The sequence below is a fragment of the Delphinus delphis genome, chromosome 9, assembly GCF_949987515.2.
Source record: "Delphinus delphis chromosome 9, mDelDel1.2, whole genome shotgun sequence".
Classification (NCBI taxonomy): domain Eukaryota; kingdom Metazoa; phylum Chordata; class Mammalia; order Artiodactyla; family Delphinidae; genus Delphinus; species Delphinus delphis.
This window is the reverse complement of record NC_082691.1, coordinates 45,791,186-45,817,000: the sequence shown is the minus strand read 5'-3', so window position 1 is coordinate 45,817,000 and position 25,815 is coordinate 45,791,186. Positions and strand designations below refer to the sequence as shown.

Here is a 25,815-nt window from a genome sequence, read left to right as displayed (position 1 = left end):
AAATTCTAAGTACACCATGTTCAGCTATTAAATTAAATCCAGCACACATGGGATTGTGGAGTAAGGCATTGCTTCAGCTACTTCTGCATGGCAAAGGATTTTTTTTATTTTTAAAAAACCCATATTTTCCAAAATCGACAGATTGATGACACTACAGAGTGGGTAATGTTTCAACATTCAAACCGAACGACAAAGGGCTTGGTTTATTTCATCCTTACACAGCTAGTAACCACCCTTCAAAACAAAACCAAATAAACACAATTTCACGTGAAATTCTCCTGCCTTCCAAAATAATTTTATGTTTACTTTATTACCTAGCACATAGAAAATGCACACTAAATGTTTGTTGAATGAATAAATCACAGGAGAGTTGTTACTATGAAAATGCTTTCGTCGATTTTAGGTATGTTCTTTAATTCCCTTCCTTTCCTCTCTTAAAGAAAAAATTATGCATATTTTCTAGGATTCTGACTTTCATTTCCCTGTCTGATCTTGTGCTAGTTACTTAGGTATCGTTTTCCTCCTCTGTAAAATAAAATCTGTGTCTTGGTTATTGTGAGGCTTAAATGAGGTAACAGATAGAGAGTGACTGGCATCACACCCTGCAGATAATGTTGGGTTTTTTGTTTCCTCTTTCCTTTTTTAACCTTTCCACTCCATCCTCCTCCAACCCCCAAATAAAGTGTCAAAGACAAACCAAATTACCAGCCTGATTAAAAAGTCAGGAAATTTCAAATGTAGCCTGGGCTTGCCAACATCTAGCGATCAACCTTTGAAAAGTTTTATTTACTATTTTGGGGCCTAAGGTTTTCTCTTTTATAGAATGAGTGAGTTTCACTAGCTCATCTTTAGGGAAGTTCTCAGTTCCGATTTTCCATGAGCTCAGAAACCTGCCTTACTAAGGAATTGGATATTGCTAACACACTAATGCCATCTACGATCAGAAAGAAAATGGACTCTGAGTCCCTTCATAGAGATGGACTCTAAATTACAAACCAAAGTAAAACTTGCCTTTTGAAAGAATTTGTGTCAATCTAATACCTGGGTCAACAATTGGTGACCCTATTATTAAGCAACAGAAGGTCCCTCTTTTCCCCCTCTCCACACATTCCCCCCATCCTCCCACATCCCACACATCTAACCTCCTGCACACCAGCAGGGTTTCCCATTCACAGCTCTGCTATGATGTACTTAGAAATCTAGGTATTTTAAGCAATACCACAATTACAAATGGATCATTTGAAATGAGTTAGACAATTGACACAATATTATGTCAAACCTAACATTTGCTTGATTTTTTGGTCTTTCATACCCTGAAATATATCCAAGTCGACCAAACAAAGACCTACCAAGGTTATACACACACACACACACACACACACACACACACACACACACACACACACACACACACACAAATCTCGCTGCATTTTCATAAATATTCAGTGTATGACTGCCACCTAGTGGTGCAATGTATCCTCGCAGGACCAAATCTCCAAACAGCTAAATGAACACGGACACTTAAACACACAATGAAACATTGTTCCTCTGCTGCTCACCAGTCATTTCAGGGAAATTTAAGAGCATATCCATCTCCTCAGCTATCTATTTTGCCCATACAAATAGCTGAAGGGTCTGCTGCAGATGGAGTCAATGCCACATTATTTAATCCTACAACTAAACGCAACAAAGGCGCATTATTACTCTATTAATTTTAATATTCATTAGCAATTAAAAAGGATTTCCCCAATAGTCTGTTCTTACCTTCCGGTTTCATTTGGTCTAATCTTGATTTTTAGTTATGCATGAAGAAGCATCTACAAGTGACAGCCTTACAAAAAGTGCACATTACATGAAAATCTGACTTTAATTAAAACCAGTTACTAAATCCCAGCAATTTCCAGCTGTCTCTTCTATCTTATCCTTAGAGAATTATAGATCACATTAATTGGTATTCTGTCACGTAAAGAGACACCAGCAATGATTAATTGCATCCTTGGTGCTTTTGATTTACATCTTCTTTACTAGAGGGATTCAAATCACATCTCATTACCTTCCAGCAGGTACCCCTTTTGTTAACCCTCATGAAATCTCCTACCTTCCTGAACTTCTCCATTTGCTTGTAGAGGTCTGGATCAAGCTCCTGGGACACGTCCTTCATCCATAATAACGCCCCTCTGTATTCAGTCCGGCACTGCTCCATGCGGTTCACGGTCAGCCAAGTGTCCGAGATGGCCCGATGCCGGAAAGTCTCCACTTCTTGGTGAAAGCGACACAAAGGATTTCGCAAGGCCAACCTAGACAAGAGGGTAAAGCCACAATAGTGAAACTAAGAGGGCCAGCAATTTGAATCCTTGAGAGCTTACCAGTCTTAAACTCATGAGCCTAGAATAGTGCCTGAAACATGGCCGAGGCTGCAGAAATACTTGCTGAACTATAACTGAAAAGTATGTGAACTGATGAGTCAACCAGAGATGACTATCCATGTGCTGATCCCTTAGATTACTGTTACTTAACTATCACTGGGGAGTCTCTCCATCAGTATCGTTGGGGGTGGCCTCATGCCTGGGCAGAGTACTTCTTTAAAGCTGGAACCAATCTTGTGTTAACAGAGGAAGGTCAAGGCATGACTATTTCCCATTTCTTGGCCACTCCCTGCCCTCTGCCTCCCTGAAGCCTGGCTCTTTGGGAAGGCATGGATGTGTGCAGGATGAGGTCTCCCTGTCTAGACCATTCTGGATTACTCTCCAAAGGCCAGGGCATCTGCTGCTTGCTTCAATAGTCACAGAGAATGAAGTACGAACAGAAGCATCTTTAAATGGTCTAGGAAGTGGGAGAAGTACATTTACTGAGGGTCTACTGTGTTAGGCACTTTCAGATAGGTTATGTGATTTGATTCTTATTTTAAAAAAAAAACAAACTTCAGGATACTACACCAGAAATGAATGTACATTATACAACGAAGTGGGTATAAAATAATTATAATATTGGTCATAACATACCATTATTTATTCAGCAAAAATTGTTTGATGCATATCAAACTTTGGATAAAATATTTATTTGGGAGGGGAAGGAGGATAGTGCTTCTTTCATCTTCCTCCCTCAAATGAGTAATGTCAGATGAATTATATTCTTAAAATACAGTAGTCTCCATGAAGCTGTGGGGCATAGGTTCAAAAAATAAAAGATTAGTATTTACATCTCAATTTAAGTGCAAACTTGTTAAGGTGAAGGGAAAAGTGGTGCCAGTGAGCTGAAGTCAGCTCTTGGCAGCTCCATCAATGTCTGAAGACATATGCAGAGCACTCTAAGATTATAGATGGGGCAATAAACTGTTTAAAAGAAAAAAATTCCTTGTATTATTTTCTCTGGTTTTCCTCTTATCTGTAAAGCATCATTGTTAAATATTCAGCACTTCTCTAAAAATAGCTTGCTCACATCATCCTACCTAGATGTTGCAGGCTGTTTTCAAAAACATATTGTTGTGTCATAAAGTAAGCTTGTGTTTTATCACCATTGGATTAAATTTAATACTCACTTTTCATCAAACTGAATGGGCTGTTGTAGCAATGACTACCAAATAAGTCAGTAAAACAAATGCTGGTATGAAGGTTTATAAAATTGGAGACTTCTATTTAAAGAAAGAGTCCTCAGCTGTTCCTCTAAGAATCCTGTTCATTTCTGGTCTCCTTTATCTCCTCCTTTAGAGTTTGCCAATTTTCCTAAACTGGCTGAAACAGAGTCTTGTGAATAAAATATTCTTGATTTCTTTGACTGTTATAAAGTTAGAAACCTTTGAAGATATAATGACATGATGATAGGTGTTCAGATCTTGAAGAAAAGAAAGAGGCATATAAAGTCACCTCATTTTTTTCTGTAACTTGTTTCATATAAAATCAGAAAGGTGAAAACCCATTCACTTGTGGTATAAGGGACTGAGTCTAGACCAAGAAAAAATCCAATAACCGGAAACATCAAACTTCAGTGAAAGACTGGCCCACGTTTCCATTCACTAAAATCTACCCAATGGGAATAATTAATAAAGCACCTAAAGGTCTAATCCAAAGACGTTCTATTCTTTAGTAGGAAAAGGTAGAAGTGGACACTAGCGGACAGAGGGCTTGGGTTAAACGTATCATGGCATGCCCAGATAATGGAATAATATGCTATGGACGTTTTTAAAAAGGTATACATGGACATAAAAAAAGTTAGGATTATTTGAACAAAAAATCAATTTGCTAAATAATCAGTATGCAATACTATTCAAAAATTGTATGGTATGCTGCTGTTTATATTAAAAATATATTCTGGCAAATCCCAAATTATGTCCATTCGAGGTTTGAGAATTCAACTTTATGGGAGTTTTATGTAATCTTCTTACTTTCCTCATGTGCAGAGAAGTAGTTTGGATTTCATGTGCCTCATGAGCAGTTGAGTACCATGGAATCAGAGTCATCTTGCAGGAGGCCACCTTCCAAATTGCAAGCTGTCCAAGCTACATTAATTTATGGATACAGGGCAGTTTGCTGGTTTACAGTATCATTTACATTGTTTTGGTTGATTTCTTTTACTGTTTTTGTCTGTATCCAAAGGTAAGACTATATAAACTTAAGGTACCATATGTTCTGTGAGATAACTTTGTACAAAACTATGCAAGTGTATAACTGGATAGCAACATTATAAAATAATTATATGATCAGTAACAGTAACTGTTGTGGTGATTGTGTCCAAGGATTTGGCTTGTTTCCCATAAATGGATGGTAATCTTGGCATGAAGGTATGTATAAGAATTTTTCCCACTGAAATTAGTGATAATTATATGTATAATTTAAGAAATATATAATGCTTATATATTTATAAATAAATATATAAGAATTTATGAAAGATTTTTCAAGAATCAATGATCCTTGTAAGACTGGGGCAAGCGTATATGCATTGAAAGTATCTATCAAGGGGTTAAAAGCAAGTCAATCTCTATTAGCAAAATTTGGGTTGTTTTTAATTTTCTCCTTTTGGTCTGTTCCTGTTTTAAAATTTTTCTAGAATGAGTATGTATTATTTTTGCAAGGAAAACAGTTATAAATAAGATTAAAAGGTGCAATTAAAGATTATAAACCAACGCTTCTCTTGGAAAACTGGGGTAGAGAACTATTGGAAATTGTTGCATTCAACTATGAAAGTTGGGGTCCAAATGTCATTAGAGTGAACCAGAATGCTCAGGAGGGGGAACCACTGAAAAATGCACACGTTTGATTCTCTTTCTTTCCACCCCACCTTTCTTGGATCTTCATAGGAACACCTGTATAACAGGTGGTGGCCTGCTTTTGGCCCACTGGGAGAGAAAGCAGTGAGGAAAAATTAACAGCAGAAGAAAATGTTGGACAGTTTGGGCGAGTGAAATTTTTGTGGCCCGAATATTTTTGGAGACTACCTACAAGGCTTATTTAGGTATGAAGTCTGCCTAATATTAGTGACTGACATTTTGGGGGGCTTGTTAGTTACTGGGGAAGGAGGAGGAGAGAAGGAATGTCACCTTCTCAGATACAAAGTGTGACTCTGTGCAGTGGCTCCTGTTTATTCTACATGGACCTTGAACGTAAGTTATGGCAGTGTTAAAAAAGAAATCACTGATCTATTACAATTTTCTCTGCACCAGAGCTTCTCAAACTTGAGTGTGCATGGAAAACAACTGGGGACCCATTAAAATGCAGATTTGGATTCAGTAATTCTGGGGTGGGGCCTGGATTCTGCATCGCTAACAAACTCTCAGGTGAGGCTTTTGATGCTGCTGATCTAGGGTCTGAGCAGAACCGCGGAGGGCATCTTGAACAGCACCCCTCTCAAGTTAACTGCCCCCAGAGGGCACTCGGGGAGCCCTTCTGCCTGGTCTCATTAGGCTCTTGCTTTAGTCAGCTGCTGGAAGGGGACTGGATGGCTTGCTATGAGGAACACTGAAGGTCAAATAGAAGCCTAGGATAGCACTCACAGTGACTGGGGTATAACTATAGACCAGAAGAAATAGGAAAACATTTTTTAAAAGTTAATAGGGAAGGAAAAAGACTATACATGTTATCTGAATCAGAGTTAAGTACGAACAGACGAACAACCGTGAACAGAGGAGCTCCCAGTAGGAGGTTCCCTTCATGAATGAGTGGGTCCCAGGTTCTCAGGAGACCTCCCCCAACAACAGAGCCCCAGTGCAGGCCACACACCTTTGCTGGGAAGAAAAGCAGAGGGCCTTTCCTGTCGCTTGCATCATTTTTCCTGCTCTGGTTTTATCCTGGAAGCCTTGGGATCGGAGAAATTTTCCCAGTTCGTTTTCTTCTTGAGACAAGACTGATGGAGAAAAGACCAAAAGGAGCCATGAACAATGAACATTTTTATGACAGAGAGGAGAGAGACAAATCACAAGGTCCTCTCTCTTCTAGAGGCAAAAACGAGACGAAATTAAATCCAAGTGGAAGGCTACAAGGTAAGCCTCCACCGCATTTAACTTTCATGCTGTTCTTCCATTTACGAAACGAGAGATCAAATTCACTTGAGTGCATCTGTCAGTGCGTTTGGTGCTCTGTAATCAGAACCAGAAAATGACCTCTGTACTGAAAAGCGAGCTGATAATGTGCTGCTTCGAGCTGAAATAAAAGAGTTGGGTCTGTCAGGTATGACTGTGGGAATCTTTTGTGGCTGCCTGTAATGTAGGGCCAGTTTCCCCCTATTATTCCCTCTTCCTGACTTCTTGATCCCTGCTTTCTGAGTTACATTCCACTTGACTGTAAAGCAATTCAAATACCTTATCCATGGCATAGGTCTTGGCTGGAGCAGGGGGTGGAGGATGAGGGTATGTAGGTAATCAAGTTGGTGACTTGGTGCATTTTTAAAATGCAGGGCTGGAACCCAATCTGAATTGCTAATGCCTAATCTTGACCTTACTCTTTGTTCTTATTTTATAAAATTGAGGTATAACTGACATACAACGTTGCATTAGTTTCAGGCGTACAACATAATGATTCAATATTTGCATATATTTGGCCTTATTTTTTAAAGACAACCTCAGAGGGTGCTATTGGTGAGAAAGTGACTGGTACAAGCTCTCTACAGACCGATTTGGCAGTAAATATTAAAAAGTCAGAATTGTGCACATCTTTTGACGTTGTACTTCTGTTAGGAGTAAACTACGTCCTGAGGAAGTAGTAAAATGGGCACAAAGATGTATATACAGATATAATCATAGCCTAGTTATTTATAGTAGCAAAACATTCTCTTTCCCTACCTTGCGGAATGATTTGATCAATGCAGTGCATCCACACAATGGATGCATGGGCTGCTAGGCAGCTACTGGTCCGAATACACATTCACCAACAGCTGAGCCACAGGCAAGCAGTGACACGGAGCTTCCCAGAATGGTTTTTCTCTGAACACAGACTTTGCTAGGGACACACTTTGAACACTACTCTTATTTCACATTTCTGTACTGACGCATTTACCAATCATTTGTCTCTAAAAATGCTTTCTAAATGCTACCAGGATTCTTGTCTGCTTTCATGAACAATCCAGACTTCTTTCAGAATGCATCCCATTCCTGACACTATCCCCCCAACAACAGCTGTAAAACATTAGCCAGGAACCAAGAATCCAAAAGTGAAGGTTAAAGCTACGACTGCTTCCTTATTAATTTGTGACTAGCTTACACTCAACATTCCACGGAGAAGAGGCTTTAGAATCCATTCTTCCTCATGGTCAGTGACTACCCTCCTTCCTCTTCTGTTTCTCAAAATCAAGTTCATTGGTTAAAGCCTAGCTCAAAAGCTACTTCCTCTGTGAAGCAGGTGATCCCTCTTTCTCTGTGACAGCAGCGCCCTCTCGGCACCTGGTACTGGGGTGTCCGTGGGTGGGCAACGTGTCTATCTTTCCCGTGAGAACCTAAGCTTTCTCAGGACAGGGACCTCATCCAAACTATGGATTCCCAAGACTGAGCATAGAGTCTTATTCAGGGCACTAATTAAATGCTTGTGAAATTGAACTAACTATAACTTTTGCCTTGTTATCGCTGTATACTTCACTCTAAATATTTATCTGATACTTATGTCCTGGTTCTAGGTAATTTTTTTAAATTCCTATAATTATATGAAGCTTTGTTGTTTTTTAATACCTTCCATTCTTCCTCCTCTCCACTTACTAATATGGGACTCAACTGCACAATAAGGAAAATTTCACACTTTTGTTTATAACAGTATGAGGCTACTGTCACCTTTTTTACCTTGAAACCTCAAGTCACGTACAAATGAACACATGAACTTAAGGCTAGGAAGAAACCAATTCATGGTACCTGAATGACTACAAGCGTGGTGAAATGTAGTCTTTCCTAAATAAACCTAAGTAGACTGAAGCACTTGAGAATCCATTTTTGGTTATTTTACACACTTGAGGATTAAACTTGGACTGGAAAGACAGGCTTCATTTTAAGAGCTGGAATCTGGTAATGGGCAGCGCTGCTCAGAGGGTGGTGGAAAAAGTTTGAGTGGCATCAGGCTACAGGTTGGATGACTTAGTGATGACTGTGTCATCTTCCAAGAAGGGATGTTCATTCCTTAATTTTAATTTTAAAACTCAAATACTGAAATAAATTTATAGAAGTTTAAAATTCAGGTGCAATACAGGTATCAGATAACTCAAATGTTTCTACTTATAAGGTTTCACTCAACTGGGACCTAATTCAGAGACAAATAAAAATCTTTTCATGTTTAACTCCTAATTAGATTTTCAGATGTGCCCTGATAAGGGAACCAAAGAACTACAAAACCAATTAGCTTGGCAGCATTAATTCACTTAGCACAAATGTATGAATGATCTCATATGTACTAAGCACTGTTCTTGTCACTGGGAATAAAGAGATGGACAAGACACATGAGGACCCTGCTCTGATGCAGTTTATGTTCAAGCAGCAGACAGAAAATAAAAAATACAAAATTCAAAACACAAGAAGAAAAATACCAGATTGGGGGCGGGAGGGTGGCGAGTAAGAGAGAGTGATTGGTAGTTGCTTTGGGCTGGGTGGTCAGGGAAGGCATCTCTGAGCAGATGACCATTAAGCTGAGCTCTGAAGGATACGGGGCCACTAGAGACAATGAGGGCAGGGACATCCCAGATGGAGGAAACAGTGAGTGCAAAAGGCCTCAGGTCACATCGTGGGTAAGAGCAAAAGTGGCTGGAGAGGTGAACTGGGTCAGATTGTGTAGGAATTTGTAAGCCATGGAGTAGAAGTACACATCTTACTTTAAGTACTTATTGGAGGCTTTTCAGCAGAGAAGCAATATGATCCAATGTACATTTTTATTTATTTTTAAAAATAAATTTATTTTATTTTATTTATTTAGTTTTGGCTGCTTTGGGTCTTCCTTGCTGTGCGTGGGCTTTCTCTAGTTGCGGTGAGTGGGGGCTACTCTTCGTTGTGGTGACTTCTCTTGCTGCAGAGCACGGGCTCTAGAGCACAGGCTCAGTAGTTGTGGCACACGGGCTTAGCTGCTCCGCGACATGTGGGATCTTCCTGGACCAGGGCTCGAACCCACGTCCCCTGCATTGGCAGGCAGATTCTTAACCACTGTGCCACCAAGGAAGCCCCAATGTACATTTTTAAGAAAGCCTTATTTTGAAATAATTTTAGGCTGATAGAAAAAATTGTAAATAGGATACAGAGTTCCTGTGTACCCTTCTTCCCCTAATGTTACATAACCATGGTAGAATGATCAAAATAAGGAAAATAACATTGGTACAATACCACTACCTAAACCACAATCTTATTGAATTTTCCTAGTTTTCCCATTAATGTCCTTTTTCTTTTCCAGGATCCCACATTGAGTTGTCAAGCCTCTTTAGTCTCCTTCAACCTGTGACAGTTCCTCAGGCTTTTTTGTCTTTTATGACCTTGCCGCCCTTTAAGAGTACTGCTCAGGAATTTTGTGGACTGTCCCTCAACTTGGGTTTGTCTACTTTCTCATGATTAGACTGGGGTTACAGACTTGGGGGAAGGAAACCGCAGAGGTGGAGTGCCCTTCTTAGTGTTTCATATCAGGGCTACCGGAAATCAACACACATTATTACTGACGGTGTTAACCTCCATCATTTGGTTCATGTCATGTCTACTGGATTTCCCCACTGTAAAATTATGATTTTTTTCCTTTTGTAATTATTAAAAATTTGGGGGGTAAATACAGAATACTATGTAAAGGTCCAGTTTCTCCTCAAACTTTCACTCACTAATTAAAACATCTTTCAGTGAATCTTGCCTGCCACAGTTCTTACTGTGGTATTTACCTAATGGTGATGCTGTGGTTCCCTCATTCTTTCTAGATTTATTAATTGCAATTATTTTATAAGCAAGAACTGTCTCTTCTCCCCCATTTGTTTTTTTGTTTGTTTTCTTAGAAATAATAGCAGCATTTAATAATGTGAATGGATATAAGCTTAACACAAAAGTCAGATATATTTTTATTCTCCAGTAGCAAAAATATAGAAAACATAAAGAGGGGATTCCACTTAGAACTGTATCAAAGAAATATTACGTGCATAAGAATAAATCCAAAAAATGATACCCAATACCTGTAAAGGAAAAATTCTAAAACTCTGTGAAGCAGTATTCAAGAGTACCCAACTAAAAAGATATAAACTATGTTTCTGGATAGGAAGACTTAATATCATGAAAATATCAGTTTGTTTTTTTGTTTATTTCCATACACACTTAATGGACATTTATCTTACTTCATGGGCTCTAACCTAATACAATCAGTTATTTACTTTGTTGCTCAAATTGTCCCAGCTTTGACCACTGGGAGCTCTGGGAGATTGCTGACTGCGCTCTGACTGCAGTGCAGATGATGGGCTGGAGAAGGAAAAAGTGGAGGCAGGGAGATCAGTTAGGAAGCTGATGCAGCAAACCAAGTAAGAGTGCTGATGGTGGCCTGAACTAAGGCGGTGGCTGTGAAGAGGTACAGCAGGGAGGATCTGAAAGCAAAGTAGGTGACAAAATGGACCAGCATTTGTGGCTGACTGGATATGGGACAGAAGAATGTTGGGGGCAGTGTGTCATGTGTCTGGATTCCTCATACCCAAGACTATGGAGTTCTAGCCCTGGAGAATTCTTAGCTCAAACACTTAGTAAATAGTAACACAGGTAATTTACAAAATTCTGCCTCTAAGTCCTAGGATTTTGTGCTTCCGAAAAACAGTCTTCATAAAAGTTTACTAATGAAGGAAAATGTCCAACTGTTAATTTGTGATTACTGGAAAGGGGTTTGGCAGTAGTCAGAAACAAACTTCTCAGAGTCTAGTCTCAGAAATACAGAAATTGTACTCTTAAATGACCTACAAATGGAAATTTAAAAACATACTAACATACGTACAACTTGATATTTAGTATTTCAGAGACAACTTTGTTGGTAATTATTTTAAGATGGGATGACAATAGGAAAATCTTGTTCCCTAAAAAACCCAATATCTGACATAGAAAATGTTCGGGAAGAAGCGCTGTCAACAAAATATAGTCAATGAATTAACTGTTGCCTTCTCTCTCCATTTGGTCATTTTAAAAGGAACAAAATTGGACATAAGAGAGCCTGGGCAATCAAATAAAAACAATGCCAAATCCCAAGATATAAAACTGAAAAAACTTTTTTATAATTAGGAAAATAAATGGCACGTACTTATCCATGGTAGACTCAATGTAAAATTCTTCTGTTATGGTACTTGCATTGAAAAACAGCCTATGTAAAGAATTTCCGATAAAATGATTAAAGACCCCACCCCACCAATTAAAGAGTAAAGACAGACACTCCTAAATAGTAGTTTCCTTGTCGTGCTTCCTAAACATATACAATTATATATTAAGGCAAAATATCCAATTTCTTACTGTCTATTTGGTCAATATTCACACTTACGGCATACTTACAACAGATTCTCTTTTGATAGAGTACAATTGCTTTAGACAAGTCCAGACAGGTTCTCTGAATCGAGTGAAACAGCTATAATAAAAATACAAACAAAATGCTAAACAAAACAGACAGCAGTGAAATAAAAAACAAATTATATTGAATATAACCATAGCATTTGATCTGCCCACTAAAAACAAGATCGTATGCCTAAATGAGCTTGGTGTTACGTGGTATACTGAACAGAAAATGTGACCAAAGCTTTTAAATATGCCCCTATTTTTCTATATTTATTAGAATTCATCAGCTCTGCGATCTACATTGAGATCTGCAGAAGGATGATTTCCTCCAGACATTGAAATAATAGCTGAAAACCAGAAATCCTAAGTGAGGGGCCCAATTAGAGGACTTGGTAAACCAGAGACCCAATATTCCTTCATAATCGAATTTATTTCTTTTACCACTTACTGTCTCTTTTTTCAGATGGAAGATCTGTCAATTAAGCATCTTATTTAAAACACAACATTAGCTTACTTTGTGATCCTAATGCATTTTACGGTAGGCTTAAACAACTCTATAAAAACAAACAAATATCAATCAGCTGAATGTTCTGTCTGCTTTGAAGAGATCTGGTAAAACGGAGTTTAGCTAGCAGCTCCTATCACTCATTATCTTCCCAATTACTTCATAAAATATACAGAGAAGAAACCTAATGTCATGCTATGGCCATAACAGAGAAAATTAAGGGAAAAGCAGGTGGGCTGTATGGAGAAGAATCTCACTAGATTTTAACTTATGGTGGTTCTGGTCTCTGCTTCAGAAATGGAGACAGTTCAAGAGAAGACAGAACAATTGTAAACCAACTATACTACAATAAAAATTTAAAAAGAAAAACAGAGCAGAGACTTCACACTTTCTCCATCCTCTGTCCACCAACTCAGAGACCAGGGCTGCTATCAATTAGAAAACCTGGCAGACAAACATTATGCCTCTGAGGAGCCATCCAGGGAAGCAGGGCAAGGGATTCTTCTCTCTTCCCTGGCTTACTGGCCATGGTGATGTAGTAATGATGCCCTAGTACTACAAAGCACTTCACAGTTGGGTCAAAACAGAAGATCGGCTTCATGATATAAATGATCAAATGTTCTAATAAAAATGAATGCATGCATATATACTTGAAAGATTAAAAACCATGCCTATGAATGCTTAATATGATAAATTTGGTCATGTAAAGTATAAATTTTACTAAATCTCATGTCATTACACTTCCTCCTCTACCTATTTAGGGAAAAAACAAAAACCCTTTACCATAAAACAAAACAGAAAATCAGCAGTCTGAGTATGTTCCTTAACAAATGCTTGATAACAGTATTCTGGGTCACAAACTATCAACACATTCCTGAACACAGGAGCAAGGACGTTAAAAAAAGTATGTTCAAGGGCTATTCTGCTGTTACTGTTCACTTTTTAAAAACTGAAGTATAAATTAAATGCAATAAAATGCACACCTCTGGAGAGTTCAGTTCTGTGAGTTTGACAATTGTATACACTCTTGTAATCATACCCAAAGTAAGATAAGAAACATTTCCACTATCTAGTCAGTCTGCTCTGCTGTGGCAACCACTAAAAGACTTCTGTCACCACAGGTTAGTTTTGTCGGTTCTTGTACTTAAGAGCTGTTTTTCAGAAAATGATTTCATTAACAAGCAATTCTGACAAATATTTAAACTTAGTGAACATTTCTACATGAGCTTCCCAACAGACTGTAATAGAATCTGACCATCATTACAGCTTGGCATACAAGCTTTCTTTGCCAGCAGAATACAAGTTCTTGTTTCATCAGCTAGTCTTCTATGGATAACTTAGTTGAAAAGCACATCAAAATGGTCTGCACATCGTTTTCATATGCTTTATTGGTGGAATCCATTCTCCTTCTCTATAAACATCAACATCAGTATTAAAACATTCCTGCAACAGAAATCTTTATCATGTGTAAAATGATTAGTCACAGTTAAGTACTTTGGATGCTATGTGCCTAGGACAGCAGGTATTTTGATTAAAGTACAGTTGGTTTGGTGAAAACGCTTCTGCAAGAACCTAAATATAAACATAAAATGACTGTATTGTGTTTCACGTGCTAGAAAATAACATATTCAATTACTTTTTGAGTAATGCTTGTATTTACTAGGTTGTTAAGAGGAAAAAAAGATAAATCTAGAAGATGTGAAAAGCATATGCAACTTACAATCATTTCAATTCTATTTAGAATACTAAAATCAGAATAGAGGCTTCCTGGCTCTACTTTTCTCCGTTGAAGCAATCTCTGCTGGAACATCTCTGTCAAACCCAGCTTCTGTTAGAACAATTCCACTGACAGAAGAAAGGGTTGGGAACTCATCTTAACTGCATTAACACGTACACTTATACAGTTAATACTTACTGAATGTGTACTGAGTGTCATGGAATCTGACCCTCTGGTGGAGGGAAGGCAGGCAAACAAACAGACACTTGAGATAATTCCATGAGAGATGAGTACTATGAATAGTGGCCCTGGGTCTGGTTCTACCGTCAGATGCACAGAATGAATCTTATCCCTCTTCCACATGACAGGCCTTCCCAGAGAACTGACAATTAACATATTTCCCCTCAACCTCTCTGTTCCAGAATAACCATGGCTTGCACCACCCTGGTCACCCTTCTCAGAAAGCTTTATGAAATCTCGAGCTTTTGATTTTTGTCTCATTAAGTGTTCAGCTCAGTAACTTTAGCTTATGTATTAAATTTAGATATCATTCTGAATTCTTATCAGACCACGTGACATGTTATCTCTCTCTGTGCCCTGTCATTCACAGAAGTGTTAAGTACGCTTTTTAAATTTTGGGTTTTTTAAAATTAATTTTTCTTGGAGTATAGTTGATTTACAATGTTGTGTTAGTTTCTGCTGTACAGCAAATGCTTTTTAAATTCTGATCTAAAGTACTGGCAGAATGTCCAGCAATCAGGGAATTAGTGGGCCTTTAACCAGTTGTACTAGTATTCAAGGATCATTCAGATATGAATTCAGCTTACTGTATTATTAACTAGTCTAACTAAATATTGGTTAATTCAATTCTAGAATTTTCCAGGATTCAATACAAGCTTATTAGACTCACTTTCCAGGATCTTTTGCCGTCATCCTGTTTTCTTTTTTTTCTAAATGTAAACATTTGCCTGACCCTAGTGTTGCTATCACTGGCAATGGCTCTTAGAGTGCATTAATGTTTTTCAACAAACATTTATTGAGAATTTACCACATTCCATGCATTCCAACGAAGTGCTTGAAAAACAAATTAACTGAGGCATACTGGGGGTTACAGGAGAATTTGTGGGTTTTTAAAAAATATGCTGGGATTGAGTTAATCTGATCCTAGATTTTCCTTATGAACTAGCTGTTTGCAGTATGTTTTCAAATACAAAGCACACCTATGCTTGCCCCCGTGAATACATTCTCAGACCCTGAGCCTAGCAAGGTGGCTGTGCTGGGGCTGAGGGCAATGAAGCGCTCACCTCCAGCTTGGCATCCAGGTCTGCGTCGGAGGCAACGACGTGTTCGTCTTCCTTCTTCCCTGTGGCTTTAATAAAGGCCTGCTTCGTTTCCCAATACTTCTGCTGCATCTTATTTACAACTGATTTATCTTGAGCATATCGATCGTGTAAGTCCCAGGGATAACTGCTAAAAGGCATTCGAAGAGCCATTTTACTCATGACTTTCAAAAAAGTTAAGATATTATAGTGTGAACAAATGTATCCAAACATTTACAACATTAATAAACATATAAGTACTTTCTTACATGGTTATTACACCAAAAGGTTAATCAAGTCTAACTTATACCAAAACCTTAAAAGTTAGTGAGGAAATGAAGAAACTTTTGCAGGAAATTGAGAAACTAAACCTTGAGGAGGTTTAGTATCCAAAGACTGGACACACTCCTTTCAGAAGTAGACAAAGTGAGGCCAAGTCAGGCAAGGTGACTGCCTCAAGCGCCCCAGTGAGTCAGAGATAAAGCCGAACACCAATGTTCTCTCCAGCCCAGCATTACGGCCAACAATGAAGTGATGGCAGAAAAGTAGAGATAAGGGGCTGAAAAACAGCATACATCAAATCTGTATCACAGAGGTACCTAACACAGTCAAACTCATAGAATCAGAGAATAGAATGGTGGTTTCCAGAGGTTGAGGAGGAAATGGGAAATTACTAATCGACGGGCATACAGTTTCAACGGTGCAAGGTGAATAAGTTCTAGAGATCTGCTGTACAACACTGTGCCTAGAGTTCACAGCACTGTATTCTACACTTAAAAGTTTGTTAAAAGGGTAGATCTCATGTTTAGTATTCTTACTACAGTCAAATAAAATTTTGAAAACTAAAAAAGTATTAAAAAATTGATTATGGGCTTCTCATACTAAAACTTTAAATTCTTAAACATAAATGCTTAAAATACCGATAGGAAGCCATTCTTCAGGAACAGCACAGTGAAGATCATATCAAAAAGTATGTAAGGAAGAAATTGGAAAAAAATTCAATTCAGAATGAAATGGAGTTCTGTAAAAGTGACCAGGGTACCCAAATATTGACAGAAAGTTTGCCACTGGTGTTCCATCCCTCCTTGCTTTGTCTACACCTCCCTCCTGTCTAAGGTTCCTGTCCAAAACCTCACACAGGACCCCCAGGCATCTCCCTCTGCAGACATGTAACTTCTTCCACCCCATCCCATTAGCACTCAAAATGTGCCAGACTTGTGTCCTAAAACAGAAATTGCTTTATACTACTATACCAAAATATGTATCTCAAAACTCGATGATTTACACTCTCCTGCCAGATAACATTTACAAGTTTCAATTCACACATTTGTTCTTAAAAAATCAGTTTCAGATGACTTCCTTAGCAATGGTTATCTTTGGAAAGAGGAGAAGGATTATGGTTTACTTTATGTCTTTCTGCATCATTTCAAAGTTTGGAATAAGTCCAGCTATTTCATGTACAGGCATGATGACTGTACTTAATAATATTGTATTCAACACTGGAAATAGGCTAGGAGAGGAGCATTACTCTTCATGTGCACTCATCACACACAAAAAGTGGTAACTATAAAAGGAGATGATATGTTGGGACTTCCCTGGTGGGGAAGTGGTTAAGACTCCGTGCTCCCAATGCAGGGGGCCCAGGTTTGATCCCTGGTCAGGGAACTAGATCCCACATGCATGCCACAGCTAAGAGTTTGCATGCCACAACTAAGGAGCCCGTGTGCTACCCACCTGCTGCAACTAAAGACCCAGAGCAACCAAATAAATTAATTAAATAAATTTTAAAAGATGGTATGTTAACTAGTTTGACTGTAGTAATCATTTCATTATGCATATCAAATTATATTGCACACCTTAAATATATATAATTTTTATTTAAAACATATAAATAAAAACCATTTTGTTATGAGCTTAAATCAGAGAAAATAAGATGAAAATATGTATAGCTTTTATGTAAAAGATAATCCCTCTACACAGTATGTGCATTAAAAGATGGTAAGAATATACTCCCCCAAACTGTGGCTATTTCAGGGGAAAGGAATTTTAAGAGTGGGGACTAGGATGGATTTCTTTCTATTGTGGTGTTTTTGTTTTTGTTTTTTTTGCGGTACGCGGGCCTCTCACTGCTGTGGCCTCTCCCGTTGCGGAGCACAGGCTCCGGACGCGCAGGCTCAGCGGCCATGGCTCACGGGCCCAGCCGCTCCGCGGCATGTGGGATCTTCCCGGACCGGGGCACGAACCCGTGTCCCCTGCATCGGTAGGCGGACTCTCAACCACTGCGCCACCAGGGAAGCCCAGTTTTTTTGTTTTTTTGGTCAAAGGTCATGGATTAACAACAAAAAAATTCTATTTCGAGGGGGGAAAAACAGGACTTTAGAGGTCATTTAGTGAACATGCCTCACCCGTTATTTAACAAATGAGGAATCTTAGGTTTCAAAACGTTAAGAATCTTGCCCAAAATCACACAGGATTAAAATCCAAGGCTCTAAATCCCAGCGTAGTGCGCATTTCAATGTTCTCTGCAGCCCTTGTATTTCAGCAGCAAGCAATGAAGTGGCACAGTAATGGGAGAAGGACTATGGGGAAGGGCTCATCTCCTGGGACTCTCCAATCTCTCCTAGGTGGATGACAACTACCTACTTCCCTGAGCCTGCTGCCAGGATATGACAGCCATTACGAGGGTCACAGGATGAAGCCATCCTTTTGTCTTAATGAGGCAAGCTGGAACAATTAAAAAAATAGTCTGACAACTCTTACAGAGCTGTCAGTTGGGGATACTCAGGGAAACTAAATCCCTTAGCTATTTATTAATCACCTTTTAAAGCTCATTACATTTTAAGACATGCAAAGTACTTTTAAAGTTTGACATTTGATATTACAGAGGACTTGGACCTGACTGCTTCTCTACTGAGAGAGGAGGGATTAAGAAGTATATTCCTTGGGGCGCTAACCGTAGCGCAGCGGTTAAGTATCCGCCTGCCAATGCAGGGGACACAGGTTCGAGCCCTGGTCCAGGAAGATCCCACACGTCGCGGAGCAACTAAGCCCATGCGCCACAACTACTGAGTCTGCGCTCTAGAGCCCATGAGCCGCAACTACTGAAGCCCGCGCACCTAGAGTCCGTGCTCCGCAACAAGAGAAGCCACCGCAATGAGAAGCCCACGCACCGCAACGAAGAGTAGCCCCCGCTCGCCACAACTAGAGAAAGACTGCATGCAGCAACAAAGACCCAACTCAGCCAAAAATAAATAAGTAAATAAATAAATTTATTTTAAAAAGTATATTCCTTATTATAATCAATTGTACCTTTGAAAAATGAAAATATGCAATGCACTTTTTCATGATACAAATTAAAGAAGGTAAAAAACGACAAAGATCTGCTTGCCCAGTGGATCAAGGTTTCAGAAGGGTTCAGAAACACTGCTTGTAACAGAACTGGAATTTATAAGTGGTTTAACATGCTGTTAGATGCTTTATAGGCATGTGAAAGGCAGTGATAACACTGCCATGTAATTACCACATCTATTTTATTCGGCATCATCTACTTCCAACCATGACTGGCTCCTGAATGTTCATGAAGGTTGAAGTCATGACTATATATTAATGAGTCTGAGTTATTTTTATTGTTATTTTATAGCTGCCCTATATAAAATTCCCTTATAACCCTAATATTTGAAGTTGTAAATAAGACAGATTAAAAAATGTATCAACTCATTACACTGAAAAAAAACGGTGGTAAGAAAAGCCATTGTTAGATTCCCAGGAGAAAGTTACACATAAATGAATTCCTTAGAGAATATTTTTAATTATTGGTTTTCGTATTACATTTAGTAGGGATACTGAAAACTTGACTATACTCAACATTGGGTATAGGCTAACAGGTTATTTACTGCTATTGTGACTCTTGATTTTTCCATTCAGTAGACATTTATTGAGCATATACTACATGCTTTCTTCTTTCACTAGCCTCTCCCAGTTCAGAAGAGACAACAAATTACTTACCATTTGTGTCCTGACATGTTTCCTTCTTCTTCCTTTTCTACTGTTGATGATTTGGGGAGAAGGGACAGGGAAAAAGCATGAGAGGATAAGTTATATTATAACCTGAAATAAAACAAATATGTTTAACAGTTACACACTATATTATAATTATACATTAATTCGACACATATAAAGTTTTTCAATCTAAGCCATTTCTAGTTGTATCTTGGGGGCCAAACATTATTACACAGTATCACTGTACCCCAATGTCTAGAGTAGTTTAGTTAAGTAACACTGGAAGAAATATCCTCAATGAAGTTTTAGAAGTGAACAGGCAAGTGGAATGAAAAAAGCAGGTTGCAAAAGACTACATAAAATATGAGATCGTAACATTCCAAACAATACTCTATATTGTTGAAATATACAATTATAGAGTGAAGGTATAAAGAATTGCATATGAAGGACGAACACTAAATTCCAAACAGCAGTTACCACTGCAGTGGGGATGCGGAATATTATTTGAGAGGAGTATACAGGGACTTTGTACCCATAATATTTTCTTTGATAAGCTAGGTGGTGAGTATACGGCATCTGTCTGTCTCTTTACAGATTTTAAATCTTTCATAATCAGTATTTCTAGAAGGTAAGCCAACACATTGCAAAAACAAACAAAAAGAATTGATAACCCAGAACAAGATACCAAGAAGCGTACAAAGGAGGAAAATGAGATTATTTCAGTTTTGACCAACCAAGTACTGTATTTTCATCTCATTAGTAAATATGGGAGTCACTTGATGCCTTTGCCCCTCACTCCACTTGCCCCCCTCGTGGGAGCTAGCCAACCCCAGGGAGGGGCAGAGACAGCCAGCCCAGCCACACTTGCCTACCAGTTACTGGAAAGAACGGAGAGTTCGCTACCTAAAGGAATGGCCTCTGACCAGACACAGACTGCTGGCCACTGGAGTGAATGCTCAGAGTGTGAATGCTCTGGCTACTTCAACAACATAAACCCAATCGTTCTCCCTCTGCCTCAGAAAGGGTTCTAACAACCAGGATCCCTAAAATGATCAGTTTCCAAGGCTTTTTTTTTTTTTAATTTATTTATTTGGGTGCACCGGGTCTTAGTTGCAGCACATGGGATCTTTGCTGCCGCATGCAGGATCTTCATTTGCGTCATGCAGGTTCTTTAGTTGCAGCATGTGGGATCTAGATCGTTCCCTGACCAGGGATTGAACCTGGGTCCCCTGCATTGGGAGCGCGCAGTCTTAGCCACTGGACCACCAGGGAAGTCTCTCCAAGGCTTTTAAAAAATGTTTTGAGGGAACGCAATTCAGGTGTTGATATTCCAGGCTTCAGGTATGGGGACAGGAAAGAGGAAGGACATTTTCTTAGAGTGTCCGGATGCCTCTGAAATGACAGCATCCCGTAACCAGCATCTCTCTTCTTCCTGGAGAGCATCCATGTGCTTTTTGGCCATTTGCATATCTTCTTTGGAGAAATGTCTATTCAAGTCCTTTGCCTATTTTTTTAATTGGGTAATTTTTTTGTTATTGTATTATAGGAGTTCTTTATATATTCTGGATATTAACCCCTTCTTTGATATATGGTTTGCAAATATTTTCTCCCATTTGGTAGGTTGCCTTTTCACTGTTGATTGTTCTGTTTGCTGCAATTTTTTGATTAATTTTTGATTATTAATATATTTAACAATGAGTTCTTTATAGTATAATAGATAATAAAAATCACTAAACAAACTGCCCTTTTCCTGAACTTTCAGGCTATTCCCAGATTATGATGCCATACAGCAGTGTTCCTCACGGTATTGCTTACAAGTCAGTTACGCAGGAATCTTCTGGGGTGTTAACATGAAGATTCCTGGGCCCCATCCCTTACCTATTGAACTAGAATTTCTGGAAATGGGTTTGGGAATCTGCATTTGTAACAGGTTTTGCAAGTGATTCTTAAGCACATTGAAGTCTGAGAACCACAGCTAAATGGCACAAAGGAAAAATCCTCTCTAGAAATAGATCATTCTTGAACAAACTTCTGGATTATATAAGGCACTTGAACAAAGGAATCATGGGTGGCAAAATCAGGTCAGCCTACAGGGGATATCTGAGTGTCTCATGAGATGGCAGTTGCAGCCCGCACTTGCATCTCTTTTAATGTATGTTTCAGTCCCATACACCAGGGACAATTAATAAACATTTTAAGATTTACTGACAAAATCCATCTCACCTGGCCTATCACCTTCTAAATCCACAGTGTCAAAAGAACTATTTAAAAAAATTGTTATAATTCTCATCTGTTCATTCATTTCATTTCAACAGTTTGATTTATCAAACATGCATCGAGCATTTAATTAACATGTGGCAGGCACTGTCCCTGGCCTCAAGGAACCTAGAGTCTAGATCAGCTCTGTCCAATAGAAATATACTATGAGCTACATAAATAATTTTAAATGCTCTAATAACCATATTAAAAAAGTAAAAAAAAAATAAACCCACACATATATGGTCAATTAATTCACGACAAAGGAGCCAGGAATATACAATGGGGAAAGGACAGTCTCTTCAATAAATAGTGTTGGAAAAACTGGACAGCTACATGTAAAAGAACAAAACTAGACTAGTGTCTCACACCATGCACAAAACTAAATTCAAAATGGATTAAAGAATTAAATGTAAGACCTGAAACCATAAAACTCCTAGAAGAAAACATAGCCAGTAATCTCCTTGACATAGGTCTTGGCAATAACTTTTTGAATCTGACAACAAAAGCAAAAATAAGTAAGTGGGACATCATACTAAAAGGCTTCTACTTCCTGCCTAGCAAAGGAAACCATCAACAAAATGTAAGGCAACCTACTGAATGGGAGAAAATATTTGCAAATCATATATCTGATATGGGGTTAATATCCAAAATATATAAAGAACTCATACAACTCAGCAAAAGCAATCTGATTAAAAGATGGGCAGTAGATCTGAATAGACATTCTTCTCAAGAAGACATAGAGATGGACAACAGGTACATGAAAATATGCTTAACATTACTAATCATCAGGGAAATGCAAATCAAAACCACAATGAGATATCACCTCAAACCTTTTAGAATAGCTATTATCAAAGACAAGAAATAACAAGCATTGGCGAGGATGTGGAGAAAAGAGAACCCTTGTGCACTGTTGGTGGGAATGTGGTGGGAATGTAAATTGGCATAGCAACTATGGAAAACAGTATGGAGGTTCCTCAAAAGATTAAAAATAGAACTACCATGTGATCTAGCAGTTCTACTTCTGGTTATTTACCTAAAAAAAGTGAAAACACTAACTCAAAAAGATATTCACACCCCCATGTTCACTGAAGTCTTATTTACAATAGCTAACACATGGAAACAACTTAAGTGTCCACTGATGGATGAATGGATAAAGAAATTGTTGCCTCTGTGTGTGTGTGTGTATACACACACATACACACATACTTATGATGGTATATTATTCAGCCATAAAAAAGAAGGAAACCTTGCCATTCGCAACAACATAAATGTACTTTGAGGGCATTATGCTAAGTGAAATAAGTCAGGTAGAGAAAGACAAATATCTTCTGATCTCTCTTATATGTGGAATCAAAAACAAAGAAACAAAACAAAAAACAAGCTCATAGATACAGAGAACATATTGGTGGTCACCAGAGGTGTGTGGTGAGTGGCTGGAGAAATGGGTGAAAGGAGTCAAAAGTTTAAAAAACACGGGCAAGTATACAAATAGACACCTTACCATACAATATATACAAATGGGAAAAAAATCATATACAAAGACCCTGATAATAAGGAGATTATAAGAAAATAACAGATATGAGAAATCCTACACATTGATTAGAATGGTTACATTCCAAACAAAGCTGAAAATACCAGTCCTAGCAGGAATGTAGAATAACAGGAAAACTCATTCATTTAAAAAAAAAGTAAAAAGTAAAAAAATTTAAATATATTTTATTTAACCCAATATATATAAAATATTATTTCAACAGGCAATCAATTAAAAAATTACTAACTATACTTTGCATTCATGATTTTGTATCAAGTCTGAAAACTGGTATGTATTTTACACTTATAGTACATCTCAATTGAGACCAGCCACATTAAATGCTCAAAGGCTAGATGTGGTTATTGGCTATAATATCGGGCAGTGCAGGCTGAGCAGGAAAGACAGATGTATATAAACATAATTTCTAGATCCAAGAGACTCTTGACATTTGCAAGAGACATATAAAAAGATCTTCATGTATCCCCAAATTTGTAAACTCTGCTGTAAAAATATCATTTTCCCTTTAAAATACAATGAAGTATATGTTTAGCTAATACTTCAATTCACGATTCTGCAGAGGAAGCTTTCTCCACTTCTGCCACAAAGCACTTATGAAAGAAGCCCAAAATGAATGGTATCAGGTCTCAAGGTTGTTAATAGCACAGAGAAGACTTCCTAAAGTTCTACTTGTGGTCACCTTACCTTAGGAGACAGGCAAGGAAGAGCAAGTATCAAGTTGCTCACGGACTGTGAATTCCATGATAAGAAAAAGAAAAGCACCAATATTGTTAAATTCAGCATGACTTGACCACATGAATGCTTGTGTTTCACTAAATTCTGTCTCCCCGGGGACAAAGCAGATGAGCCAATAATATTTAAGACCTACTCAAAGAAGTACGGGGTCTTCCCTGGTGGCGCAGTGGTTGAGAGTCCGCCTGCCGATGTGGGGGACACGGGTTCGTGCCCCGGTCCGGGAAGATCCCACATGCCGCGGAGCGGCTGGGCCCGTGAGCCATGGCCGCTGAGCCTGCGCATCCGGAGCCTGTGCTCCGCAACGGGAGAGGCCACAACAGTGAGAGGCCTGCGTACCGCAAAAAAAAAAAAAAAAAAAAAAAAAAAAATAGTACAGGCCCAAGAGTTAATAGATCAATGAAAAGTTAGTTCCTAATTTTGATGTAGCAACCCTGAGAGTGGGAGGATGAGTGAGTGAGGAAAAGGTTCTGTGTCTAAGACAAGTAATAAAGGGGAAAGATGTCTCCCTACTCAGAGGTGGGACTGCTGCTGAGGCCAGCACCATCTTCTTGGGTGACACTAAGACAACCGACCTAACCCTCTTAGACTTTCCCAGGCTGCACTGTGATGGAATTATAATACTTCCACCTCAGGATCCGAGGCCAGGCATTAAAACCAGGAGCTGTTCTCTGACACACACATGTGGCTGCGAGACCATCTCGCCACATGGGGAAAACTGGGAGAAGTGGGAGCAGGGATACTTTGTTCAGATTTTCTACAGGGGTTCTGTGCAGTCATCATGTTCATTCTCCTCTATGCTTTTCTTCATGCTTGGTATGTTGAGTCTTCAATTTTATCCACCCATGTGGACAGACCACAACTGTCCCACTTGTTTTTATTTCCAATAGCCATTGAAAAGCCATTTTGAACACACTGGTTGGCCAATACCTAAGCAAAAGTTTTTTCCAAATACCCCAAGGTTCATAGAACACTAAAGCAAGCCTGGTTTAAACAAAGTTTGATGCATTGCTACAAAGTGGATTCGGTCTGTCCGTGGCTGCCTTCAACCCTGATACTGGATTTTCCTCCTTGGAAATGTAACATGGCAGAGTATTTTCATTCCATACAGGCTGCCTTCAGCTGCACTGAACATTTGTTCCGGCCCAGAACACTTCTCTATGAGTTTATGGAGTTAGCTGATAGCACCTCTGATTACATTTGAATTATGCAAAGAGTCTAAAATTCTTGAGCCAACGCTTACTCAGAGTAAAGGTAAGATGAGTAGTTATATTTCACCATATCAATATTCTCAACCCACAAAAATATTTCAGTAAGCTTCCTCTTGACTCACATTTCCTAAGTGTGTCCTGTTTCTTATGCAGTTTCATGCCTCAAATTAATTATCTTTCCAACTTTAGCAGTAGGTTTTTCTCTTCTCTCAGTGAGCAGGTTTTCTATTAGTTGGAGTACTAGCTGAGACTGAGTCCAGAATCCCTTTTTCCTATATCTGTACTGAGCATATGGTGGATTCTCTTGAATTGCAGATCGGAGCCACAGCCAAATTTGTCATTTGTCTAATTTATTCAAAATCTCTATTTTCTAACTAAAAATTGTCACCATCTTAGAGCACTTCAGTTCTGTTGTGCACACCAGCATTTAGCTTTCTTTGGGAAGTAGGCCATTTTTCCCCCCAAAAGAAACACACTTTTCAAGAGAACAGAACAGAGTCTTACAGTGATGTGGGTGCATAGGGGTATGTTTGAATCATCCCATAGTAAAATCACTCATTCCCAAACACCAGCTTCACGGCAC

At 38.7% G+C, this 25,815-nt stretch overlaps 1 protein-coding gene across 10 annotated transcripts in view; it reads right to left on the bottom strand.

Annotated features, from left to right (window-relative positions):
• ICA1 (islet cell autoantigen 1) overlaps positions 1–25,815 on the bottom strand; it is a 145,647-nt gene that overhangs the window by 108,076 nt on the left and 11,756 nt on the right. For 4 of the 10 annotated variants that reach the window (XM_060020457.1, XM_060020462.1, XM_060020455.1 and 1 more), the window contains exons 2-6: positions 19,488–19,589; positions 15,468–15,633; positions 11,942–12,014; positions 6,213–6,336; positions 2,099–2,297 (exon numbers count right to left, since the gene is read on the bottom strand). In XM_060020457.1, coding sequence (XP_059876440.1) covers positions 2,099–2,297; positions 6,213–6,336; positions 11,942–12,014; positions 15,468–15,633; positions 19,488–19,504 — 579 coding nt within the window. In that variant the 5' untranslated portion in view covers positions 19,505–19,589. The remainder of the gene's footprint in view (positions 1–2,098; positions 2,298–6,212; positions 6,337–11,941; positions 12,015–15,467; positions 15,634–19,487; positions 19,590–25,815) is intronic. The other 6 variants (XM_060020458.1, XM_060020456.1, XM_060020459.1 and 3 more) reach the window with 4 other exon arrangements.